The 22,934-nt window shown below is 37.4% G+C and overlaps 3 protein-coding genes across 4 annotated transcripts; 1 reads left to right on the forward strand and 2 right to left on the reverse strand.

Annotated features, from left to right (window-relative positions):
• Positions 1 to 6: 6 nt before the first annotated feature.
• On the reverse strand, positions 7 to 2,194 carry cox14 (cytochrome c oxidase assembly factor COX14). 2 transcript variants are annotated; one of them, XM_032549881.1, is made up of 2 exons: positions 1,599 to 1,732; positions 7 to 442 (listed from the first exon to the last, which is right to left on the reverse strand). In XM_032549881.1, exon 2 carries the CDS (start codon positions 430 to 432, stop codon positions 256 to 258), a length of 177 nt encoding a protein of 58 aa, XP_032405772.1. In that variant the 5' UTR covers positions 433 to 442; positions 1,599 to 1,732; the 3' UTR covers positions 7 to 255. The 2 variants fall into 2 exon arrangements, with proteins under 2 accessions (XP_032405772.1, XP_032405771.1); XM_032549880.1 differs by lacking the exon at positions 1,599 to 1,732 and adding an exon at positions 2,041 to 2,194 and having other exon boundaries at positions 12 to 442.
• A 119-nt stretch (positions 2,195 to 2,313) lies between these two features.
• Positions 2,314 to 6,347, forward strand: bcdin3d (BCDIN3 domain containing). Its single transcript, XM_032549877.1, has 2 exons — positions 2,314 to 3,361; positions 4,513 to 6,347. Exons 1-2 carry the CDS (start codon positions 3,155 to 3,157, stop codon positions 5,044 to 5,046), a joined length of 741 nt encoding a protein of 246 aa, XP_032405768.1. The 5' UTR covers positions 2,314 to 3,154; the 3' UTR covers positions 5,047 to 6,347.
• A 6-nt stretch (positions 6,348 to 6,353) lies between these two features.
• ppp4r1l (protein phosphatase 4, regulatory subunit 1-like) lies at positions 6,354 to 22,898 on the reverse strand. The gene is given in 24 exon segments (XM_032549874.1): positions 6,354 to 7,633; positions 8,700 to 8,757; positions 8,759 to 8,842; positions 9,149 to 9,202; positions 9,204 to 9,284; positions 10,109 to 10,229; positions 10,329 to 10,429; positions 10,516 to 10,677; positions 12,850 to 13,035; positions 13,136 to 13,219; positions 13,776 to 14,027; positions 14,029 to 14,087; positions 14,167 to 14,605; positions 14,607 to 14,655; positions 17,064 to 17,188; positions 17,391 to 17,549; positions 17,671 to 17,736; positions 18,195 to 18,302; positions 18,455 to 18,601; positions 18,751 to 18,893; positions 18,982 to 19,088; positions 20,025 to 20,154; positions 20,498 to 20,542; positions 22,633 to 22,898. Coding segments are annotated over 24 exon segments (2,913 nt in total). The 5' UTR covers positions 22,640 to 22,898; the 3' UTR covers positions 6,354 to 7,487.
• Positions 22,899 to 22,934: the final 36 nt, after the last annotated feature.

A 22,934-nucleotide genomic window follows, 5' to 3' on the forward strand; every position in this document is an offset into this window, starting at 1 on the left:
CAGAACTGTGATAAATTGTCACACTTTTATTTAAGGCATTTTTATACAATACAAACTTGAAATTATGCTCTGCGGATGTGACAAAGGCCAAATATATTCTCTACCATTGTTTGGTTAAATTTTATACAACAAAAGAAAAACTAAATCTGTGTGGGAATAGATAAACACTCGGGGAGGAATCCTTCTCTTCACCATTGAGACGGATTAGAGGAATGGGAAACGTCCAGTTGGAGTAACAGTGCAGTCCAGGTGACGTCAGTCTTTGATGATTGCAGTGTCCTGGTTCTCTGCAGCCAGTTTCAGCTGTTTCTGCTTCACCCAGTATCGGTGTCCTCGCATCACACACAGGTAGCCTCCGTATGCCGTCAGCAGCATCATTGAGGTAGAAAAAGCGCGGTAACCGATATCAGCCAGACGCTTTGCCGTCACCATGATGATGATCCTGAAGGAGAGGAGAAGTTGGATCAGCTTCAGCAACTGGGCTTAACTCGACTGGTACATTCAGAGGCTGAAGTTTGGACATTTAAGATAATTACAAGTATGTTTTTATATGGAAATACTGGAAGCATCTATGTTTTATAAAAGTACACAACTTAGACTGAAAAGTTAAAAAATCAGTCATCTGTCAATAAAGATGACAAATTGATAAGTGGATTAGTTAGAGGCAAAAAGCTTATAACTGCTTAAATACTTCTAACTATATAAATAATCTCAAAAATATTGGGACCGCCCATAGCAGAAAGTACTTTATTCCAGTAGTTAAACTATAATATTTTATCATATTATATAACTCATAGAAATTAAAGTATAAAAATTAATCTGAACATTTTCAAGTCTAATTTGTTAATTTATTATGATCCCCATTAGTTTCCACTAAAGTGTTTACTATTAATCTTCCTTGGTATTTTTCCAACTGATAAAAATACTCATACAAGACATGTAGAATGCCCCAAAAATTGTACTCAAGTAAGAGTAATGATGCTTCAGCTTATTTTTACTAATGTTGATGGTTAAACATTAGCCGTCAAAAGATTACTCAAGAGTAAAAACTGTATTTGGAAAAATGTCTACTCAGGTACTGAGTAGCTGATCACATTATCAGTCATTTAATATTTAAAAATTACATCACCAAAATGTAAAGTCAAGTGAAAATTTTGCTATTTTAAGGACTAAAATTACAATTTATATAAGTAACGAAATCAGGCAAAATAAAATTTTTCTAAATCAGTTTCTTCCAATAGAAAACTTACGAAACTTTAGCAAAAACTGCAGGTGTGTGTTTGTGTCTGGTGAATTTTTGGCTGAAACATGTTTTCCAATAAGTAGAGAATCCAAAAATTTTACTCAAACAAGAATAGCGATACTTCATAATAAAATTAGTCAAACACAAGTAAAATGTATAGCGTAGTAAAAATACTCCTAAAAGTAAATTTTGTTTTTCAAAAACGTTACTCAAGTAAATGTAATTGAGTAAATATAACTATCTACTACCCAACTCTGAATATAAGAGAATTTCAACATTGCCATACACTTCATAAAATGATCAGAAACATTTTCTATATACACAAAATAATTTCTCTCAAACATTGTTCACAAACCTGTGATGTGTTTTAGATCTTAGAGTTCAGCTCAAGAAAAATGAGAGCAACGAAAGTGCTGCGTTATGTTTCTGTTCAGTGTAGAATAATCAGACATATTTTACAAATTACACACACGAAACTAGATTTTAAAAAATACGTTTTCTTAAAAATAAGATTTCAGTGCTCTTTTAAAAGAAAGTGTGCTTTTTAAAATCTCTTATGTTTTTAAGTTATTTATTCCATTCACTTTACACCCAATTGAAATGCATTTTAGAAATTAAATTAAATTTTTCTACAGATAAGTCGACTATCACAAAAAATGGTGTTTAAGAGTGAAATTACACAGATTATGGATCTGGTGACAGACGTACCCAAATCAAACAACATATTTACTCTTAAACGCTCACTACTCAAGACTGTTTTTGGATAAAATGGATAGAAAATCTTTGTGTTTTCTTACCTTTTTATCCAACAAAAAGTAAACGCAACAAACGGTAGTTTCTTTGCTTCAATGTCAACATAAGAATCCAGATATCTAGCCGTTTGCTAACTAACCTTCGTATTCCATAAGATGCGGAAACTGGTACTCTTGTCCTGTAAAAACTGGCAGACAGCAGAGCGCCACCACCCGGTCAGGAGGTCATATTACACTACCTCGAACTATTTAACTCCCTACTTCTTCCCCTCAGAAAGCGGTTCTGAAGCACTCATTCAGCACTCGGGGGAGTTTTTAACATGACCTGGACGTCTGATGCCTTATATCAATATAAAACATATGCAGAAGTTATAATTTACAATCTTCTGCTTGAAAAACAAAGCAACAAGGCAGAGCTATCGAGTAAAGTGCAATCCGGTTTTCAAAATAAAACCACGTCATTCAAAATTTTGAATTTTAAATTTTAAAACCCCTGAATTAAAATGTTAAGATTGGATATACTTACCAAAACCCGTGTTTAATTTTTTTTCTTAACTTAGTGATAAAAAATTTTTACAACTGAAAAATTGATAACAGAGCACGTTTGATCACATATAACACATAAAGTGCTAAAATTAATATATATTTACAAGAAAAACTAGATACACCCCAACAATAACACATTAATCATTTAAGGTCTAAGGCTTAAAAATATTGCATTTATTTTCAATTTAATATTTAATATTGGCCGTCTGGAGGTCATAAATAGTAATGACAAGTATAAAATTATCTATATTGATATTGGAAAATCGGGTTCGGCTATTTAAAATAAAACAATGAAATGGACATTTCAGTTTCTAAATAAAACATCTTGCATTTGAATTCTGATTAAAGTTAAAAAGTGATAAATGAAACTAACTCTATTAAGCATCAGATTTTAAAACTGTAAGCGTCGCGTTGAGTGTTTTGCACTCATTCACCTGTAGAAGGAGTGAAAAGAAACACCATAGATAAATATAACGGTGAATATTTTAGCTACCGTTTTCTTTACTTCTTCAAATGGCCGCGCCCACAGCAGGCGTGAAAATAAGAGGAAAAACTAGTGGAACCCATTTACGACATTTCCACCCGGAATCTTTTCTCAAGCACACACGTTACGATGGCAACATGTCCGAATCTTAAAGATCCTGACAACGCAGTAAACGACCCCGGTGCTGCTCCTTACGGAAACTTTATAAACTATTACAGCTTTAACCCTCCGGAAAACCGCCTGAGTCTGATCCCAGCAACGCTCCTGCAGGATTTAGGCTACAGGGACGGAGGGGACGAGCCCACGCTCATCCTGGACGTGGGGTGCAACTCAGGGGTGCGAAAATGACACACTTCCTGTTTATGCTGTTACTTAAAATGCTCGTGGTGATAATAGCAGTCTTCTTGGGGTGACTAAATTATACGTGCGGTGCTATACTGCGTTTTTTTTAAGTTCCTGTTTCTACTTTGTCACTTTAGTGTATTTATGTTTGGTGCTGTAGTGTAAAGTTAGACTAGTTGAACGTATATTTTTTATTCTATAATGCAATGCCCCACCATGCTTCATAACATAGACCAATAACTAAAGCTGCAACCAACGATTATTGTAGTCTTAGATTAAGTTATCAATTATTCTGATTATTAATCAATTAATCGAGCAAAAACTCATTCTGCGGATTTTTCATTTAAGCGTATTCCATATAATATTAGGTTACATAAAAATGCAAGTAAATAATTAATTTCCTTTATTAATAAGAAAACAAACATTTTGGTGCCAGAATGCAGCACATTGCATTCATTTCCTTCAGTGAATGCTTGATTATTTGTTGTAAAGAAAGCATCTGCAGCGGGAAAAAAATGTTTCTAACATCAACATGTGAAAAGTTCAGCTTTTTCTGCTTTGCTTAACATCAACGGTGTCGTGCTGATCTTTTGATTATTTTTTGGATTAACCGATAATTGGATTGCAAAAGGTCCCTAGTAGGAGTTTTTCTTTTCTTTTGCAGAATTTGAACCAGGTGAATCTAAAACTATGCAACATATTTACCAATAGTTTTTTGTTTAATCTTAAATGCAAAATGTAAATATTTTTGTACTATTTTGGCTTAATTACTCTTGAGTATTTTCTTTGAGGAAATTGCCATTTTTTATTAATCAAACAGAATTGACTAAATTTTGTTCTATTTTTTCCCCATGTTGATATCTAGAATTTCTTTTTTAAGTTTTGGATCTGTGATAATTTACATATTCCTTCCCAACAACATATCTGACTACTTTGTTTAATTAAAACATTGCATTCTTTGTTTATTGTTGAGTAGGTAAAATAATTTATTCTTTTTTGACCCTCTATTTCTTTTGACTTCATGATTTTGGCCTATGTGGCAAATAGTTACGACACCCCTGGTATAAACTAAATTTTAAGCAGGAAAGGAAACCTCCTTTGATATTGTCTGAACAATAACTCAGTTCCTCCTGTGTGAACACCAGGACCTGAGTGTGGCCATCTACAAGCATCTTGTCCAGGAACCAGAGGAGAGCACAGTTCAGCTTCTGGGGTTTGACTTGGATGAAACTCTTGTTGAGCGCGCAGAGCAGACCAACCCTCTCCACAGCAACATCTCCTTCATCCAGCTGGACATCACTGAGGAAACCAACCAGCTGCAAGACTTCCTCAGCCAGCACAGCTGCTCCCACTTCCACCTGTGTCTGTGCCTGGCCGTCACCATGTGGGTCCACCTGAACCACGGAGACTCGGGCCTGCTGCAGCTGCTGTCGCGCCTCGCCGCCATCAGCACCCACCTCCTGCTGGAGGCTCAGCCCTGGAAGTGTTACCGCTCTGCAGCCCGCCGCCTCAGGAAGCTGGGCCGCTCGGACTTCGATCACTTTAAGACCCTGAAGATCCGCGGCGACGTTGCAGAACACGCCACGGCGCATTTGGAGAGACACTGTGGCATGGAGCTTATGCAGAGCTTCGGCAGCACCGCATGGGACCGGAAGCTGCTGCTTTTTAGACGCAGATGAGTTTTAAGGATTTTTTATGACTTTTAAAACCCCAGTTCTTTGAGATGTAAACAAACAAAACCAAGGTTAACAGTTTCCGCCTTAAACGCAACAAATTCTATGTAATTTAACAGAAAAAAAAACAATCTTATTGGGGAACATTGAAAAAAAGTGGTATAAGTGTACCATGTCGTTTTATGATGGGAGTAAGCAATGCAGAATTACTCACTACAATCAAGTGACTCTGACTGACTCCCAATAAGTTTTTTGTCACATCTTCCAAAACCATACACTGATTTCATTATCAAGACGTATCTGCCAGGGGATATATATAAATAATTTCAACGGTATTACTTAAAAATAGAACACAGTGAAGACGGTAATAAAAAAAACAATTAGAAAATATTTATTTCAAAAATACTTTGTTCATCCCAACAGTAAATTAAATGTAACTAATTTCATTAAGGAGTTATGGTTGGTGATGCTGTGGGCAAGAAGGATCTCCTTTAGCAGTCAGTCTTCTAATAAATATGAAGAAACCTCTGACTGAAGACAAAATTAAATTCATTAATTTTTTAGAATGCTAGAGGGAAACTAAATGTTGCAACTCATGAAATTTACGTCAGAGTTGCTGCAGATGCTGACAAAGAATGTCCTGTAGAAAACAGTCTTACAGCGACTCTGAAGAATCCTCTGACTAAAGACAATCGTGTATAATTTTCTAAACTTTATGAAGTCACTATATTCCCCAAAACAGAACCAGCCTTCTTATCCCATTGTTTAGTCTTAAGAAAAATAAAACCAATCTAGATGCTGTTCTGCATAAAAGCATATCAAATGATCTACTTTTATTAATGACAAACAGTTATTTTTCATCATTTTAATTACAGAATACTAAAAATAACATTACATAAAATGTCTTTTTAAAAGAAACCATTGAATATTACAAAGGTTGTAAATCTTGTAAAGTTAGGATATAAAATCTTTGAACTGTGGTGTATAATTGAAAAAGAAAAATAAATTTCATAAAATGTATATATTAACTGTTCTACTACATTAAAAAAAGATGAGATGGGGACACAAAATGCAGACAGACGAGATGAGTGGACACCGCCATTACTGCGATGAGCTCTCCTTTCAAAGGAAGCAAAGACCAGAGATGCACAGCACAAACCACAACCAGCTCTAGTTCTCCAATTAAGCTCATTCAAGGGAAAAAAGGAAAGGGGAAACAATTTACAACACAACTGAGCTTGAAAGACGGCAAAAAAAAAAAAGTGACTTGGTGACTGCTCCCATTATTCACACACATCTCGACTAAACTGGCCTTGGTTCCATTAAAATACTTTTTTTTTTTCTGTCCTCGAAAGGTTCACACTGTACAGAAAAGAAAAAAAAAAACAATCATCCCAATGAAGCAAGGGAATCTGATCAGGCACCTTTCAAGCTCTTTACACAACCAACACTATTTTCTACTGTACAAGCCACCAAGCAGATTCACCAAAAGCAATTATGACGTCAACATTGAAGGAAGTGAGAGACACTACGTGAGGGGAAACATGCATTATTCAACAGTGTGCTTTCTTTCTTGCTCTTCTATGGTGTCACTTTATCATCAGCCCTTGTTTTATTTCAGAAAAAGTAAGAAAAATGGACATTCAGAACCCGATTCCCCCCCTTCATGTCGGAGAAAAGCTGAGGGGAGGGTTTGCTTTTCCAAAACATGTTTCAAAGTTTCAAGATATGGTTTTAAATTATGCTTTTCCTGTGAAGCAGTTAGTGGTTTCTGTGAGGGAACGTGATATGAGAAGGGAACAGATGACCAAAAAAAACAAACAAATATAATAAAAAACGGACATCTGAGACACACTTTAGGAGGAGGAGAGGCAAGTTACCAGCAGAGCTACTTGTTTTGGCTGGTCTGCTGCTCAGAGGTTCCAGCTGTAAGCTTCATAATGCTGTTCAGGTTCAGAAAAGTCCCCCTGAGTTAGTGCACAGAGTCAGGCGCCCCGAGGCCCGCTGGTTTAGAAACCCACAAAAGAGTTGAGAAAAAAAGGTATTTTGAATCAGACCAAGCTTAGAAATCGCTTTGGAGAAGGTAAGCCTGACTTGAGTTTGCGGTGGATGTTAGTGTGGAGGAACGGTCAGGCTTAGCCGCCCGAGTCCAGTTGTTTCTCCAAAAGCTCTGAGAAGTAGGCTCGTTTTCTTTTTTATATTTTTTTTTCAATAGATGTGCGCTTCGTATTGCCCAACCAGAAGACAGGCTTGCACCGTCCCTTCGAGTCTTGATCCGAACAGCGGTCCTGATTCAGGAAGTGGTCAGTTCTGCCCAACAGGCCAGTGGCTTGGGACCCGGTCGGGTGCTGGTGTAGTACGTTACGCCGGCTGTGCGTCGGTCGGTCGGTCAGGCAGACAGGTAAGACAGGCAGGTGGGCTGCAACGCGGCGGGGAAAGGGGCGGGGTTAGATCAATGGAGCAGTGTCCATCAGGCCTTTGATTGGGTCCAGGCTGGCAAAGAACCGGACGTCCCGGTCCTTATCAGACTGCAGAGCCATAACGGTTTCTTCCAACTTGTCCGAGTAGGGACAGCCTGGTTCCTTAAAGTAAGCTGAACACAAAAACACTCGGTTAGTAGGAAGAAAAGCTGTAAAGGTGACCTGTTACGCTTCCTTGAACAGGTTAGGATCTGTTTATGTGCGATACAAAACATTCTTAATAATGAGATTTTAGTCTGGTCGCTGCTATAGAGCCTCCTGTCACTTTAAACCCAAATAAGCTGCTGCCAGACACAACCCCCAACGCAACATTTACACTTGCATGAGAAAACAGCTGCAAACAAATGTGCAATTATATAACCATACATCTGTGAAAAGCATTAGTAGAGACTCCTGCACAACCAACAAGAATACATTAAGTGGGTTGTGGATGGTTGGCCAACAACAAAACATTTTTGTTTTCTAGCAGCCATTGACTGTGTTCCCATCACCACATAATTGTGCAATTTGACATTTTGAAAATAAATGTACTTAATGGAGATACGGAAATTTAGAAAAAAAATCTTGTTTTTTGATTAAGAAAAAGTTTTGTTGCTAGGTTGAGGTGGATTCTGTAGCCATATCAAAATTCAGTCATTGATCCAAAATAAAAAATTAAATGCTGTTGTAGCTCATTAATTAAAAATTCTTCAAAATTGGCTTATTTTGCTAAATTGTAATGAAAACACTTTTCGCATCTCATGACTAACAACCGAATGTTGCCGCGCCCGCAAACCACGAAAAAGAAGACAGGAAGTAGTTGGAGTATCATGGCGTGGCATGTTTTTTTATTTACATGAACAAACTTATTCATGTGTGATTTTAATCAAGTTTTTTTATTTAAAGGCAACACTGAAAATGTGGGATTCTTTTTCTTTTTTTAATCATTTGTGGAATTTGAAAAAGTTTTGCTGGAGATCCATTTGGGTTGCTAGGTAACGGAGCAGAGACTCACTAATTGGAAGGTTTTTGAAATGGCTAATTTTCCAGACACCAAATAACAAATTTGTTGCCAAAAAATGGCCGGGTGTTTGTTTGTACCTCAAATGGAGGTGTAAAATGTGCAGAAAGTGAATTTTGCATAGTAGTTACCCTTTAAACTTATCGTTTGTCGAATCATTGAGCTCATCTTCAAGTTACCTTTCTCCATGATGCTCTGCCGTAAAGCCTTGGCCACCAGAACGCGGACGTTGGCCACCTGGGTCGGCAGAGAGGCTCAGTAGGCTGGGCAGGAGGTGCTGGCTGAACTGATCCATGGGCATGCAGTCCTCCTCCACAATGGCCTTCAGCAAAAACACATAAACACTCAGACTGAGCTGCAACAAGCACCCAGGGAAAAGGTATTTATGACGCAAAGATGTGACAAGAACAGAAACAATCTAATCAGACCGGTTAATCGACAAATGGCTTTCTGCCAGAGTTTTACGGTCAAAACACATTCTCATCCGTCTAGAGATTATACAACACTGACATGACATAAAACAACCATTATGGTGTAAAAAAACCAACTACTTTACAATTATAAAAAAGATTAAAAGGCATCAAAAGTTATAGAAATACTAAAATAACAAGTGGAGAAATGTACAGACCTGGCAGATAAAAGCAAACGCCTGCCTGCCCACCCATTTGGGACAGTGACAGAATCCTGACTGAGAGTTCGTTGATGAAGGTCAGACCAAGTTCATCGGCCCCGCATGCATAAAGCTTCTGCAGGATCTCCACTACCTGAGAGCACAAAGCGAAAAACGAGCCGTCAGTCTACGCTTACCGGGAATAAACAAGCATTTTCATAGAAGAGAATTAGGAACACTGGAAGGGAAAAAAAATTCTGAAGAGAAAAAAAATAGCTAAAAAATGAATTCTGAAGAATTTTGAGAAAATAAGAATTTGAGATTCAAGATTCAAGTCAGAATTTTGAGGGTTAAGATGGAAAAAACACAATCCTGAGGAAAACATACAGAAATCAATAGGGAAGGTTAAAAAACAAACAGCAAAAAAACACAATTCCCACAGAGGGAAAAACACAATTTCCGTGTGAAACAAGAAATATTGAAAAATAAGAGAACTTGGAGGAAAAAATAGAGGAAAAATACAGAAATCTCAGTTTTACAGTAAAAATAGAGAAAAAATAATTACTGAAGGAGAAAAATATATCATTCCACAGGAGAAAATGAAAAAAAAACACACAAAAAAAAATCCTGATTTTCACCAAAAAAAAATAAATCAGAATTTTTTTTTGTCAATTTTTTTCCAGAAAAAAATTCAGAGAAAAAGAAAATTTTGAGAACAAAAATAATTCTAAAATAGAATTTGAAGAAAAAAAAAAGTCTGAATTTTGAGGTTCAGAAACATAATTTGTTCCCCACAGAGGCACTAAGGCTCATCTGTAGCTTTCCACAGATGAACGCTACAGATGCAAATTGTTAGAATTTGCAATGTAAAATCTGCTGCTCACACAACAAATATGACCAATATATTAATATCTGAACATTTTACATCTCAAATTTATTTTCTTCTAAAATACTTTTCAAACTCTTCTATGAACTCACCAGTTTATAGGAGATCCACCTGACCTCTGACACTTTGTCAGAGCAAAGCGTGAGTGCTATCTGTCTGAGGTAGTCGTAGACGTCGTAGTGGCTGTACAACTCTATGATTAGGATCAGCTGCCTGGACACAAACACAGACAAAAGGTAAATAGTCAACTAAAAAGCAGAAAAGAACAGCACATTATGACAAATAATAAAACATAAATCAAAGCAAACTTACTCTGCCAACTCGTATCTGAATCTCCAGTTGCGGCTGTTGTCCGTCACCATGAACTCCTGCAACTGGTACAGATACTCCCTCCTCTTGTCTGCATGCAGCAGCTGCAGGAAGTACAAACCAGCTTCGTTAGCAGAGATTTAAAGAGTACTTGGCGTCAATTTTCCATCAGTTGAACCAGAGCTGTTACCTTCAGGAAGTCATACAGGTGTTTAAGCACGCCGATGCGAACCTCGTCCAGGTCTTTGAGGAAACCGTTGAAGATGGGCACCAGATCCGCCGCCGTCAGCTGATCGCCGAGAATGACCGCCAGTTCATGGATGGAGAAGGCCAGAGTACGCCGCACCTTCCACTGAGCAAGAAAAAGACCAAAAAATTTTGTAATTTTGCTGAAAACCTTAAGCAATGTTTAGTAAACATCTAGCATAATTTTGGGGGAAGCTGCAATTTAACGCGATGCAGCAGTTAAATGTCGTTACGTTTAAATCTGCTGTGACTGGTCTGTCACAATAACACATTTTACTGGACGATAAATTGTCCCAGAAGTTGCAGCAATAAACAATAATTTTGCAGTTTGGAGACCATTTTCAAATAATGGTAATTGCATAATAATGCAAATAACATTCAAACTTTAAATTCTAGTGAACATTTAACATTGAAACTGAAAGACATTTTAAATATCCAATATAAACAAAAAAACAACAGAAAGAACAAATAAAATTAATTAATAAGTCTCTGTAAACAAAATTGTGTTTTTAATAGAGTTAGCTGACACCCAAGCACCAAACTGAAGACTTTTATCATCCAGTTTTTGGTAAAAAGAGAAAAAAAGAAAATAAACAATAAATCATCCAATGGAAATTATTAAGTTTGTTTCAATTCATCATGCTATTAATTGATTTATTGCGACAGGCCAAGCTGCGACTCTCAAGCTTCTAAACTTGTCATTTGGTTTTTTTCTTGTTGCAGTAAAAATCACCATTAAACATTTTACAAAGCAAAAAAAAAAACAATCTGGTTAAAGAATGTTTCTACATTTCCACCCATTTGTGCAATTTTCCCCCAACTTCAATCCAGCAGAACTAAAGTTTTATGGCTTAATAACTGAAAACAGTCTCAGACCTTTTAGCCTATCCCAACTAAATGACCAGAATTTTAATTTATAAAGAACACAAAGTGCACTCTTACTACATAAAAGCCAGTTTATGAGCAAAATGACTAACAGAAGCAGGGCTGAATCTGCCTTTTCCAACAATATCTATCAAAGAAAAAATATAATAGAAATACTTTTTAAAACAGAATCCCCACATTTCAAGCAAAAACCTTAATATTTAGGCTAAAAAACTGCTGTTAAGGGCCAACTGTTGAAATATAAAATCCAAGTGAAGGATTCAGTGGTAAGTCAGGAGTTTCACACAATGGATCTGTCAGAGAAACGACTTGGGGCATGTAAAGACAACACCGGCATCTATTTGTCCCAACATGTCCTCCAACTGTTCAACTTGAGGAAAAGCCTGTAAAGCTGCCCTGACCTTTAAAGTTGTCAGGATGGAATCAGCAGCAGTGTGAGTGAGAATAGAAATATTGCATTAACAGAAGAACTGGACGACGTTAGGAGGACGTAACAACAGGACCTGTGACTATTAAATAATTAAAATGCTCTATTAAAGGAAACATGGACTCCAGACAACAAGTAGTCCAACTACTGAAAAAAACGAGATTTCACTGGAAAAGTTGAATTTTGTAGTTACTTTATGAATTGCTCAGTTTAACACACATTTTCCTTGTAAAACTTTCTATACTGAATTTTAACCACGTGAAGCTAAAACTATGCCACAATGGGTTTTTTTTTTAAACATTTAAATGGCAAAATCTATTTTTTTGTACAATTTTGGCTTAATTACTGCTCCAACCTTGTCCTTTCAGTAAATTGCCTTTTGAGTTTGTGTGCTCCAGTTAACAATGAATCGATTACTAAATTAGTGAACGATTATTTCAATAACTGATTCATCTCAATTAATTGTTTCAGCCCTAGTTTCAAGTATCACTTTCCTGCAGAAACTGTCTTGTTAACGCCTCAAAACACCTGTGCTTATGACTCAGAAAAGCTAAGTTATGTTAAAGAAAAATAGGAATTGTAAGGAATCAGGCTAACGAATGTATGGGACGATGCTATTCGAGCTAATTTCTCAAAATCTGCACGTTGCCAGTTCATAAACCGTTAAAGAATTGGGGTTTTTTGGACAAAACTACTTAATCCACACTTTAAAAATGTAAAAAAATATCCCATTACATATAATCTAATGCACAACATCCTAAAAAGTTCTCCACCCCCAGGTATCCTAAAAAAAAAAAACCTATCCTTTTTCTTTTAGACAAAAACCTGCATCATCACATCTGTTAAAAAGTTAACAGCCATCTGATTGGCTGCTCAAACAGCTGCTTAAACATAAACACGTCCCACTGAGATAAAATCTAGGCTGTAAATAATCATCTCTACCAGACGCTTGGGCCGATTTCCTACCTGAACATCACTGGCCAGCGTTTCATACGTGTCCTTGAGGCAATGCCAGTTCTGCCGGCCGAGCGTGAGCGCCACGCCGGGCAGGCTGAAGGCACAGTGTTTGGCTATCTCTGTGTCCACCGTCTGCGCCCGGGCCGGGTCCGTCATGGAGAGGTACTGATCCAACAGCTGCTGGGGTATAACGTTCTGCAAATACAGCACAGAGAGAGTAACATTTAAAAAAAAAAAAAATCATGTGAAAGAGAGAATGTGTGGAATATTTACAGGCTGGTGTATTTAAACTGACCTGGATTTTCGGTTTGTCCTCGGACACTCGGGTTTGTATCACCTCTACCTCCTCTATCTCTATGGGTTCGTCTGATTCAGACTCCTGGGAAAAATGAAATGAAATGAAAATGGTTTGTTCCATACAGTTATGGAACAAACCAAGCTGACTACATGCAAAAAACACTTCAAATTAAAGGTGCAGCTAACATTTACTTTAGTAATCCATTATTCTGATGACTAATCAAATGATCGGATAAAAAAATATTGGCACATTTCGCAAATGTTTTACTTAATTACTGCAAATAAAAAAAGAAAAGAAGGAAGGGGGAAAAATTAATGAAATTTGGAAGGAAGAAAGGAAAGAAGGATGGAAGAAAAAATAAAAGGATCAAAATTCAGAAGGAATGGAGGGAAGGACGTTTGGAAAGATTGGAAGTAAGGAAGAAAGGAAGGGAGGAAGGAAAGAAGGAACAAATAAGGAAAGTAAGATATGAAGGAATAAAGAAAGAAGGAAGTTCAGAAGGCAGGAAAGAAGAAAGAAAAAAAAGGAAGGAAAGATCTGGTATGAAAAAAAAGGTTTCATTTTTTAAGTGATGTCGCCCAAAAACCATTTCTTATCTACATCTGACCAAATGTTAACAATCTGAAGCGTGTCTTACTGGTGCTGGAGAGTCAGGAGAAGACTCCTCTTCCTCTTCCTCTTCCTCCTCTTCCTCCGGCTCTGTCTGTGTCTGCTCATCTTCTTGCTCTTGGACCGGACTCGGCTCTGTGGCTGGAGGAGTTTCTGCCGTTTGCTCCTCCTCTGTGCTGGTTTCCTCGGTTTCATGCGGCTGAATCTCTGTGGATTTGTCCTCCAGCGGGCTTTCGGGGTTGGATTCTAGTAGTTCGTCTTGCTGTTCAGTTGGGTTGCTTTTCTGTTGGGCTGTCAAGCTGTGCAGCCTTTAGAGCCGCTGACAATACTTGAACTTGAGCTGAGCAGTAAACCACATCTGTAATTAAATCTGCATTCCCAGAAATCTCACCGTACACATTCTGGCATCAAACACTCACCTTGCACATCTGGATCATCAATGTGAGGTTGCAAACAATCCAAAACCTTCTGGATCTGATCACTGGTAGCTTTGCCATGGCTGTATGTAGACTCTGAACAGTTTTCTTCTGGTTCCTCTTCTTCTACCTTTTTCTCCGTCCCTTCCTCTGATGTCTGACAGTTTAGCATCTCCAGTTCTTCGCTGATGTCAGGTAGAGGCTCTCTCCAGTAGATGAAAGAGTTAAAGCTGTCGTCGGCCTGCTCCGTCTCTTTTGTGTTTTTAGCATTGTTTGTAACCAGGGGGCTGTCACGGCTGTCTGTCACAGCCGAGCCGGGAACAGAAAAATGGCCGTCTTCGAAGTGGTTCAAGTCCTCGCAGTCTGGCGTCGCCACGTGCTCCGGCGATGGCGTGGCCCGGCCGTCCTGGTTGGGAGGCGTATGTGTGATGGTTCTGTCCTTTGTGGCAGCTGCTAATGTCGGAACAGTTCAGGGAGTTCAGAGAGCAGCTGCTGCAAAGCAATACAAGTTCAGAAACAATCAGTGCTTCCTATTTTAGTAACTTTACAAACAAAGTTATAACTGAAGTAAACAGTCCGGTTCATTTGGGGAGGTGTGAATGCGCAATCACACTCAAAAAAGCTCAGTTTGGTTCTAGTGAACTCTGGTGTGGTTCAAATACATGGTTGAAGACCAAACTGACTGGAAACCACTCGAAAAGCAGGAAGCAAACTATAATGCAGGACATTCTGTGTAAATACAATCAAATCGAAATAATCCAAGTCTAGCACTTGTGGAAGAAATGGGAAATTGGTTTTTCACCAATGACGAAAGAGAAATCCCACAACGCGTAAAATTGAACACCAGAACACCAGGTGCAACACTGAGCACAAAGAAGTTGCGCTCCATGTCTTTTTCAAAGGTTTTCAGTGATTTTTGATACAGCGCCGCCACAGGTGAGGAAGTGAACAATTGTTGTCAAACAATCCAATTATTTTGGATTGTTTGACAAAGTCAACCCCACCGGATGATAATGTAACAAATATTGCAATTTTGGTTCCCAGTCAAAAGGATTCTAATGAACTATCAGGTGTGAACCCCCCCCCAAAAATCTATATAAGCAAGATTGCTATGGTAAAAACAGAGTTTCATTTGTATAAACAATAAAATTTGTCTGTCTATTTTTTTGGTAATGAAACTTAACGCAGAGGAATAAAAGAACAGGCTGTTCATCATGTCTCATTAATAACTGTGATTCATTCAACCAATGACTAAGCTGAAGCTTCCTCAGCCAAGAGGACATCCGATCTTGTCTGTCTGAAGCAAAAATGTGACAAATTTGTGCATGATAAACTATTACCACACACATTTCCTAAAAAAAACAACTTTATAACTCATCACTCATATCTGCTTTCTACTCAAAAGTAGAAAGCAAATTTTACAAGTTCCCTGCAGAAACCAACAGTCCCTACAATTGAGGTATCCACGAAACATAGCCGAATTATTCTCGCAAATCTTTATCAGCATCTACAGGAATCTTAACTCTGATCTTAATGAATAATAATTAATAATAATTGAACAATAATTACAGCTTTTAAAGTGGAATTGGATTGTTTAATTAGAATAGACGTTTCTGAATAGAACAGGGTCAAAAAGGGATTGCTTTGTGCTACACTGACCCTCCTGGTGTGGGTTGTATTATATAAAAGGTGCCACTAATCTGGAACAAACTTCCAGAAAAACTGCACAACAGCTGAAACACTGAGTTCCTTTAAATGAAGGCTAAAACCCACCTGTGTAGAGTTACTGTTTGACCATTTTAACATGTTGAACAATATTAATTAGAACCAGGACTTTAAAATGTTTATTTTTATTTATTAATTACATAGATTTCAACTTGTTAGAGATGTAATAGCAATTAACCACTTTCTTTTTTTTTTAAACATCAAAGATTCCAGCTGGGACTTTTACGGCGGTTCTGGTACGCCTATAAATCTGACGCACCAACATCATCCATAAACAATGTCGGACAACAAAGCCACTTCCCTTGGCTCACTGCGGGTTAATTTTTCATTAAAAAAAAGAAACCAATATGATGGAATGCTGAAAAATAATATTGTGTTCATGTTGTGCTAACAGGAGTTAGCCTGTCAGCGAAGCTTCAACAGGTTAAGCATCTCAATGCTAAACCTGTTGCAGCAGCATTTCTTCAAAGAAGTACCATAAATGATCCTGGCTTCCTGAAATACTTGAAACATTACAACAACCCCTTGAACAAATCTGAGGGTTGGATGACCTAAATAACAGATCAAAAAGAGGAAATCTCTGTTGTTAAGCTTATATGGTAAATGAACTTGAAAATGCTGTTTAAACTTGTCGATATATAGTTTGATTAAAATGTAACTAATTGTGATTAATTATCACCACTAGTTTCAATACAATCTAAATCAATCAGTAATCTGAAGGAATGACACTCAAACATCAGAGCTCCAAGACAGTTTACTTAAAAGAGATTGTTTGTCAGATTAAATAACTCGCTGTAAGACTTCCTGTTGTCCTATAGAAACATCTTTTCTATACAGCATTGTGCTGATGAGACGGAAACTAACGCTGCCATCCAATCCGTGGCTCCTGATTAAGCAGTTATAAAGGGAAAGCAGTGCTTCTTTTCAAACACAAACAAAACAACGCCTTTTCCTTCGATGGAGCGTTAAAGTTGGATGGAGAACTTCTTAAGCAACTTGAAGCTATGAATAAAAGTGGTTTTGAAAGAAGTTACGCGACCACTGCTTTGCAACATGTTGAAATGACCGGTTTTGCTCAAATGTAGACATTTTGGAAAGCTTTTAGAACAAACATGACACAGAACACCTACATGTGATCCAGAGTCATTATAATAAAAGTTCAGTGATGGTCTTACTTGTCCGTTGTACACCTGGGGACCTCTGGAAGAGCACCATCTTCCCTGAAATGAAGGCCTGTGCTGGAGGGGTTGGCAAAGGTGGAGATGAATCTCCCCAGAGACTGAAAGGCAGCCTGTCGCACCTGAAGGTGGAAAAAGTTTGTTTTTACAAGACTTAATGAGTTAAGAAACCACATTATTAGAAAAAATGTAATTTGAGGATAAAGCCATTTTAAATGGCCCCATTTTCTATCTTTTTAATTTTAACTGTCAGAATAAATGTCCCAATCATTTCGACGCAATCATTTACATGCGAATACATTTCTCACAGTTTGTGAGACTTACCCAACGTGATTGGTCACTGATGAGGTTGATGAACAACGGGGACAGTTTTGAGCGTCGCACCTCTGGAGAGGTGGAGTTGGAGACGGTCATGAAGCACTCGGCACATGCTTTCCTGATGCCCCAAAGGCTATCGGAGCACAGGTTGAAGAACTTCGGCATCTGTGTTAAAAACATAAAACAAACTGAGATTTTTGACTGCAGAGAGATTTGTTGATGGGGACAAAATATAAAAAACCAGTATGAAAATAAATGTTGTAAAACGTATTCTGAAGTTTCTCACCAGAAGTTTTTCTGTTGCTTCCTGACCAACAATAGAGCAAAATTCCCCAAAATTCCCTGCACACACCTGTAACAAGCATGATGGGGAGAAAATACGGTGAAACACTTCAGACAAAATTTAATAGTTTAAGTATGCTTTGCTGAAATGTACTGTGATTATTATGAGCTGCCCTCTACTCAATTCCAAATTTGTGCGTGGGGGCATAATTAAAATAGAATTACAAAGAGATCCAAAAAAATACTTGGCAATGTTTAACCACATTTGCAGCCCCGACACCAACTGGCACCAGTTAGACAGAATTAACATTCCAGAGGGGAAACAACGGCGTAGTGTCAGCAAAGCCTGCTGGACGAAACAGAACTGAGGCTGATTCACAGACTGATTGAATTCACACTGACAGAGCAACACAAACAGAATTAAACTTGACCTCACATGCCTGCTGTCTGAGCCGTGCTTTAGGCTGCAACATAACTAACCTAAAGGTCATCTTCAGATTTCTGAATGTGAGAAAGGAAAGGTTTTACCTTGCGCACTTGGAAGAGTCTGGCGTCGCTGCAGAGGTCGCAGAAGCGTGGCAGCAGCAGATGCTCCACTGTGTCTTTGCTCAACATGGTGACAACTTTACACATGATCTATGTGACAGAACGAAAGCAGATCGGGAACTCAAGTAAAAGGAGGTCAATAAAAGTAATCTAAATCAAACTGGGTTTATTTCTCTGCATTGATACTCTTTAATGATAACATAAGGAAGAAGAAATGGGTCAAATGAATAAATGTTTCTTACAGCAACTGCCTCAATTTTGTAGTCATCATCACTGCTTGGTTCTGTCAACTCGAGCAGAACAGGACAAACTTTGGTCTCCATGTCAGCTTTAGAGATGAGGCCCTGCTCCAACAAAACCAGCAGCGCTGCCTGACTCGTCTTCCGCACCTGCAAACGATGAATGGGTCGATTGTTAAGTCAACATGCAAAAACACAAATGCTCTGTTTTTAAAATCCCCAAAACATACTTAATTGTACTTAAAATGCTTTGCTTAGTTTTACAGTTCACCTAAAGAAGTGATTTATTTGAAACCTACCTGGTTATTTGGATCTGTAAGATACCGGACTACAATGGGTACCAAGTATCTTGAGAAGGCGGCTGGGAAATTCGGCCGACTCTCGTGCAAAAACATGGCAATGTTAGGAACTTGCTCCATCAGCTCCGATCGCACAGTGGGCTCTAAGCACACACATCACAGCGTCAATTTAATAAACCAAATTAAAACAAGGCAGCTGAAACAAAGAAAATGACAAGAAAATACATCTACCTCCATCCTCTGACATTCTGGCAATTGTCTCCATGACACTGATAAAGTCATTTTCATTGTCACTGAACTCTCGAAGCACATCAAGCAGGCCACGCGCCACGATCTGCCTAGAAAGCAATAGCTCCAAGTTAGTGGTATGCCTGCCAATACCTACAAGGGTCAAGTTCGCAAAGCACAACATGCAGCTCTGAAAGCAATGGCAAGTACATTCCACACACATCTACTTCAAAATAAGAGGATGGCTTAGTCCTGCACGTAAGAGCATAAAAAGCATGAAGACAACAGCTGGAATCAGTACTTGCAGGGCCACATGAGACAAAAACAAAGGACTTTAGAACTGTGGGGTTATTTATGAAAGCTGCATCAGGCAAAAACAGACTTAAGAACATAACTATCTTTAAAATTAAAGAAATTCTACATATAAAGACAGAGAGGTAAGGAAGCATTCAAACAGTTTTCTGACATTCTTTCACTTAAATTCATTTCAGTAAATCTTCAAAACAAAGTACTGCTATAACATAATTTCACTATCTAACCTAATGCAATTTATGATTTAGACCATGAACATTATTTTTTTATTGCTGCACAATTTCCTAGTAATGACTGACTCCGGTTAATATCCTTTCCATGTAAATACTGATTTATTTGCTGACGTCTCCTTGTTGCAAAGACGCCAAAATTATGCTGCAGATACAAAAAGATTTTTAAACATTTGTTTGCCTTTAACTAATGCATATTTTTACTATTCAAATTTTTTAGAGAACACTAGTGAGTATCATTTGATGAAAACAGAAATACTGCTTTATTAGGAATATTTGTTACTTCTGATAAAATAAAAAGCGAAGACGGTCTTCCCTTTTTAAGAGGGAGAATTGTCTGAGAATTTGTTTGATTCTCAGACAAATATTAGATTGTTTTCTCTCTAAAACTATATCAGCAGCAAACAGGTGAAGCACAGGTTGCAAAAGAGGTAGTGATCTTAATGTTTGACCTGTTTTTAGAGGACAGGAGGATTAGCCGCCTGAACACAGAACTCAACTTACCTGTTGAATGTATTTTCGCTGAAGGCGTACTTCTCTAACCTTCCCAGAGGAGTTAGGTTGTCTTGTCCAGCATCGAGGAATGCTGTGATACGGATGCCATCACAATCTGCAGCATAATCATCAAATCCAACTGTGGGTGGAAAACATTTGATTTTGTTGTAAGCTAGATCAAAGTCAAGAAAAATGTATATAACAGCAGTCTCGTGACGTTATAAAAAGTTTTATGTCAGAGATAAAGTGCAGGATTTTCTTGAGCATGAATATTCAGCAATTTAATAAGATATACCTGTGTTTAATTCATTTGGCTGATGTAAATTAGACATGTTAGGCTGTAAAACTGCAATGATAGGATACTATCCACGCTAAAAAGTTGTCCAAAAACAAAAAGAACCTCTAGACAGAATAAAATTCATTGTAATTTTTTTAAATAGAAGTGTCTATATTTTGTCATACAGATTTATTGATATACTTACAGTCGTCCAGATCATCATGGCCATCTTCAAAGTATAAAGATAGACCTGCAACAATAAAACAGTAGGTGGGGAGATGGATTTATGCCACTGGATTTATAAACTAAATATAACGTTTGGTGAACAACAGCGTTGCATCAGGTTATACTGGGATGACTGACTGCATTTGATTTTTTTTTGTGCCTTCTATTTAAATTTTAACACACTTTATGATTAAAACTTTGGTGCATAAGATAATTTCTCTCAACTCAACATCTAAATTGTCTTCTTTAGCTACATAATTACACTTTTGCCTCACTAATTCATATTTTGTTTGATATATTTTAGTATACTTTGATATTACATTTTATATAAAAACATTTTTACCAAACAGAGCTCTTAAAATAAAATTAGGGGTTTTCAGGCCAAAGTTGTTTGGAAGATGTGCAGTTCAAAGGTTCAAAGGATAATCCAATTATGTGACAAGATGATCATGGGATTCAGTATAATATTTAGTAGCATTATCGCTATTGAAAAAAACCTCACATCCAGTTCATCTCTATTGTAATAAGAAGTTCGGTCTGCTTATTTATTTTTTAAAACCAATAAAGAAATTACACAGAGAAGATGTATGACCCATATAATTTTCTTGGCTTAATAAAATAATAGTCATGCTTAAAAGTGATCAAATAACCAAAACTGAAAAACTATATTGAATCTTAATTGTTTTATCATATATGTCAGCGAGTGCAGTAACACAATAATAAAACAACAATAATTTCGGATGCAGCATTTTACTAGAAGACCAGGTATTCATACTGAAAACTGATAATATATTGGAATAGTTGGATCGGACTAACCACCCTTAATACCCACAAGTAATGTATGTTTAGAGCAGCTGAGATTTTAAAACTAATAGAGTTTTAGGAAACTTGAAAAATGTTGTAGTTTAGCCAATACTGTAATGATATAATCATTAAGATTTTCAGCAAAAAGCACCGTTATTAAATGTTTTCCTACAAATAACATTACAGAGTGACAAGAAGAGAACCCGTTGTGCACCTTACGATTTAATAGTTTTATCGACCAATTACTCAATCTAATTATTTGAAAGAAACCTAATAATGATCCTCAAAACTCTGAAATCTCTCTCAAACACAAAAAAATCTGTAGCCAACATAAAACATTGATAAAGAAATATTATCTGCATGAGTATTGATACAACTGACTGTGATATGTTTATATACTTTATACCAATTTATGTTCCAAATTACAATGTTTGTCCTTTCTTTTAGACATTTACATGTATATTGTTATGTACAGTACTATTTTAGCCTATTTTACTAATAAAGAACTACTGCTGATGGGACATTTCCTGCATTGACCAACACACTCTAAACCTACTGGATTTTATTAGAGAACAAATAAAAAATACAACTTTTTTATACCATTCAGTAATCGATAAATCATAACACCAGTAAAGACAAGTTAAAAGAGGAGCCCAGAAAAGGATCCAGGAGGCGAAGCCTGTGTTTACAGCTGTTGAGGCTAAGGAATGTGCTCCAGATTTAAAAACACCCTTAAACTTGGAACGATGTTATGGACCTGGTGTTTTACAACTTAAATAGAAAACGTTGCGATAGATTTTAAGAGAAACAACAATATACCCAACGACCACAAACAAACAATACACTTTGTTATGATATATGGCAGGATTTGTCAGCTTACGGCTGACACCGACTGTGGCTACCCGGCTAACGTTAGCTAAGTTGACTCGATAGCATTTGCTATTACAACAGGTCGAAAATAATCCAAACAAAAGAGATAATCTGTATTTAAATAAAACTAACTCGGTGATTTTATAATACAGCATTCTCAATTTGAAAATAATTTTTCAAAGCACGCTTTTGAAATGACCCATTTTGACACTCCTGATTAGCTTTCGTTAGCGAATAGGCTAGTGTTGCTAAGTCTGCTAACACGGGTTGTCCAAGCCCTGCGCTAGAGTCGGCTTTCCTAATCTACCATTACATCAAACAAGTGGCGAAATAGTTACTGCAGTTCAAGTATTACAACTCTGAACAATAAAATGCCACTTTATCTAGAAGAAAAAAATCCAAAAGTTTGTAAGAAAATATGGTTTAAAAAAGTGTTATTACCTGCCATCTTGAGTATCGGCTCGGCTCTGCGGGCTGCCTATCTGCCTTCTAATGCGCTTCCGACGACAGGGGTGCTTTTCATGGCAGGGGTGCCTTTTTCGATACAACACCGTCCGCCGTCCCGTTATGGGCTGTCACTCAAACACGGCAACAAACTACTTCCTGAAAGTACTTCCCAATGCTGCCATTTACCGACTAATTATGTTTTAAACAACTACTGTTACTGTTGTTTTGCAGCTCTGGTACAAACTCGACATAACTGAGCAAAAACTGAGCTTTTCTTTGTGCGCCTTCAAACAAAA

The sequence above is a fragment of the Xiphophorus hellerii genome, chromosome 20, assembly GCF_003331165.1.
Source record: "Xiphophorus hellerii strain 12219 chromosome 20, Xiphophorus_hellerii-4.1, whole genome shotgun sequence".
NCBI lineage: Eukaryota > Metazoa > Chordata > Actinopteri > Cyprinodontiformes > Poeciliidae > Xiphophorus > Xiphophorus hellerii.

What these genes read in the sequence shown, in the direction of transcription:
- bcdin3d (XM_032549877.1), top strand. Translation starts at nt 3,155, where the DNA reads ATGGCAACATGTCCGAATCTTAAAGATCCTGACAACGCAGTAAACGAC. An exon ending in ACGTGGGGTGCAACTCAGGG is followed by an intron (nt 3,362 to 4,512) that starts GTGCGAAAATGA and finishes TGTGAACACCAG; the next exon opens with GACCTGAGTGTGGCCATCTA.
- cox14 (XM_032549881.1), bottom strand. Translation starts at nt 432, where the DNA reads ATGGTGACGGCAAAGCGTCTGGCTGATATCGGTTACCGCGCTTTTTCT.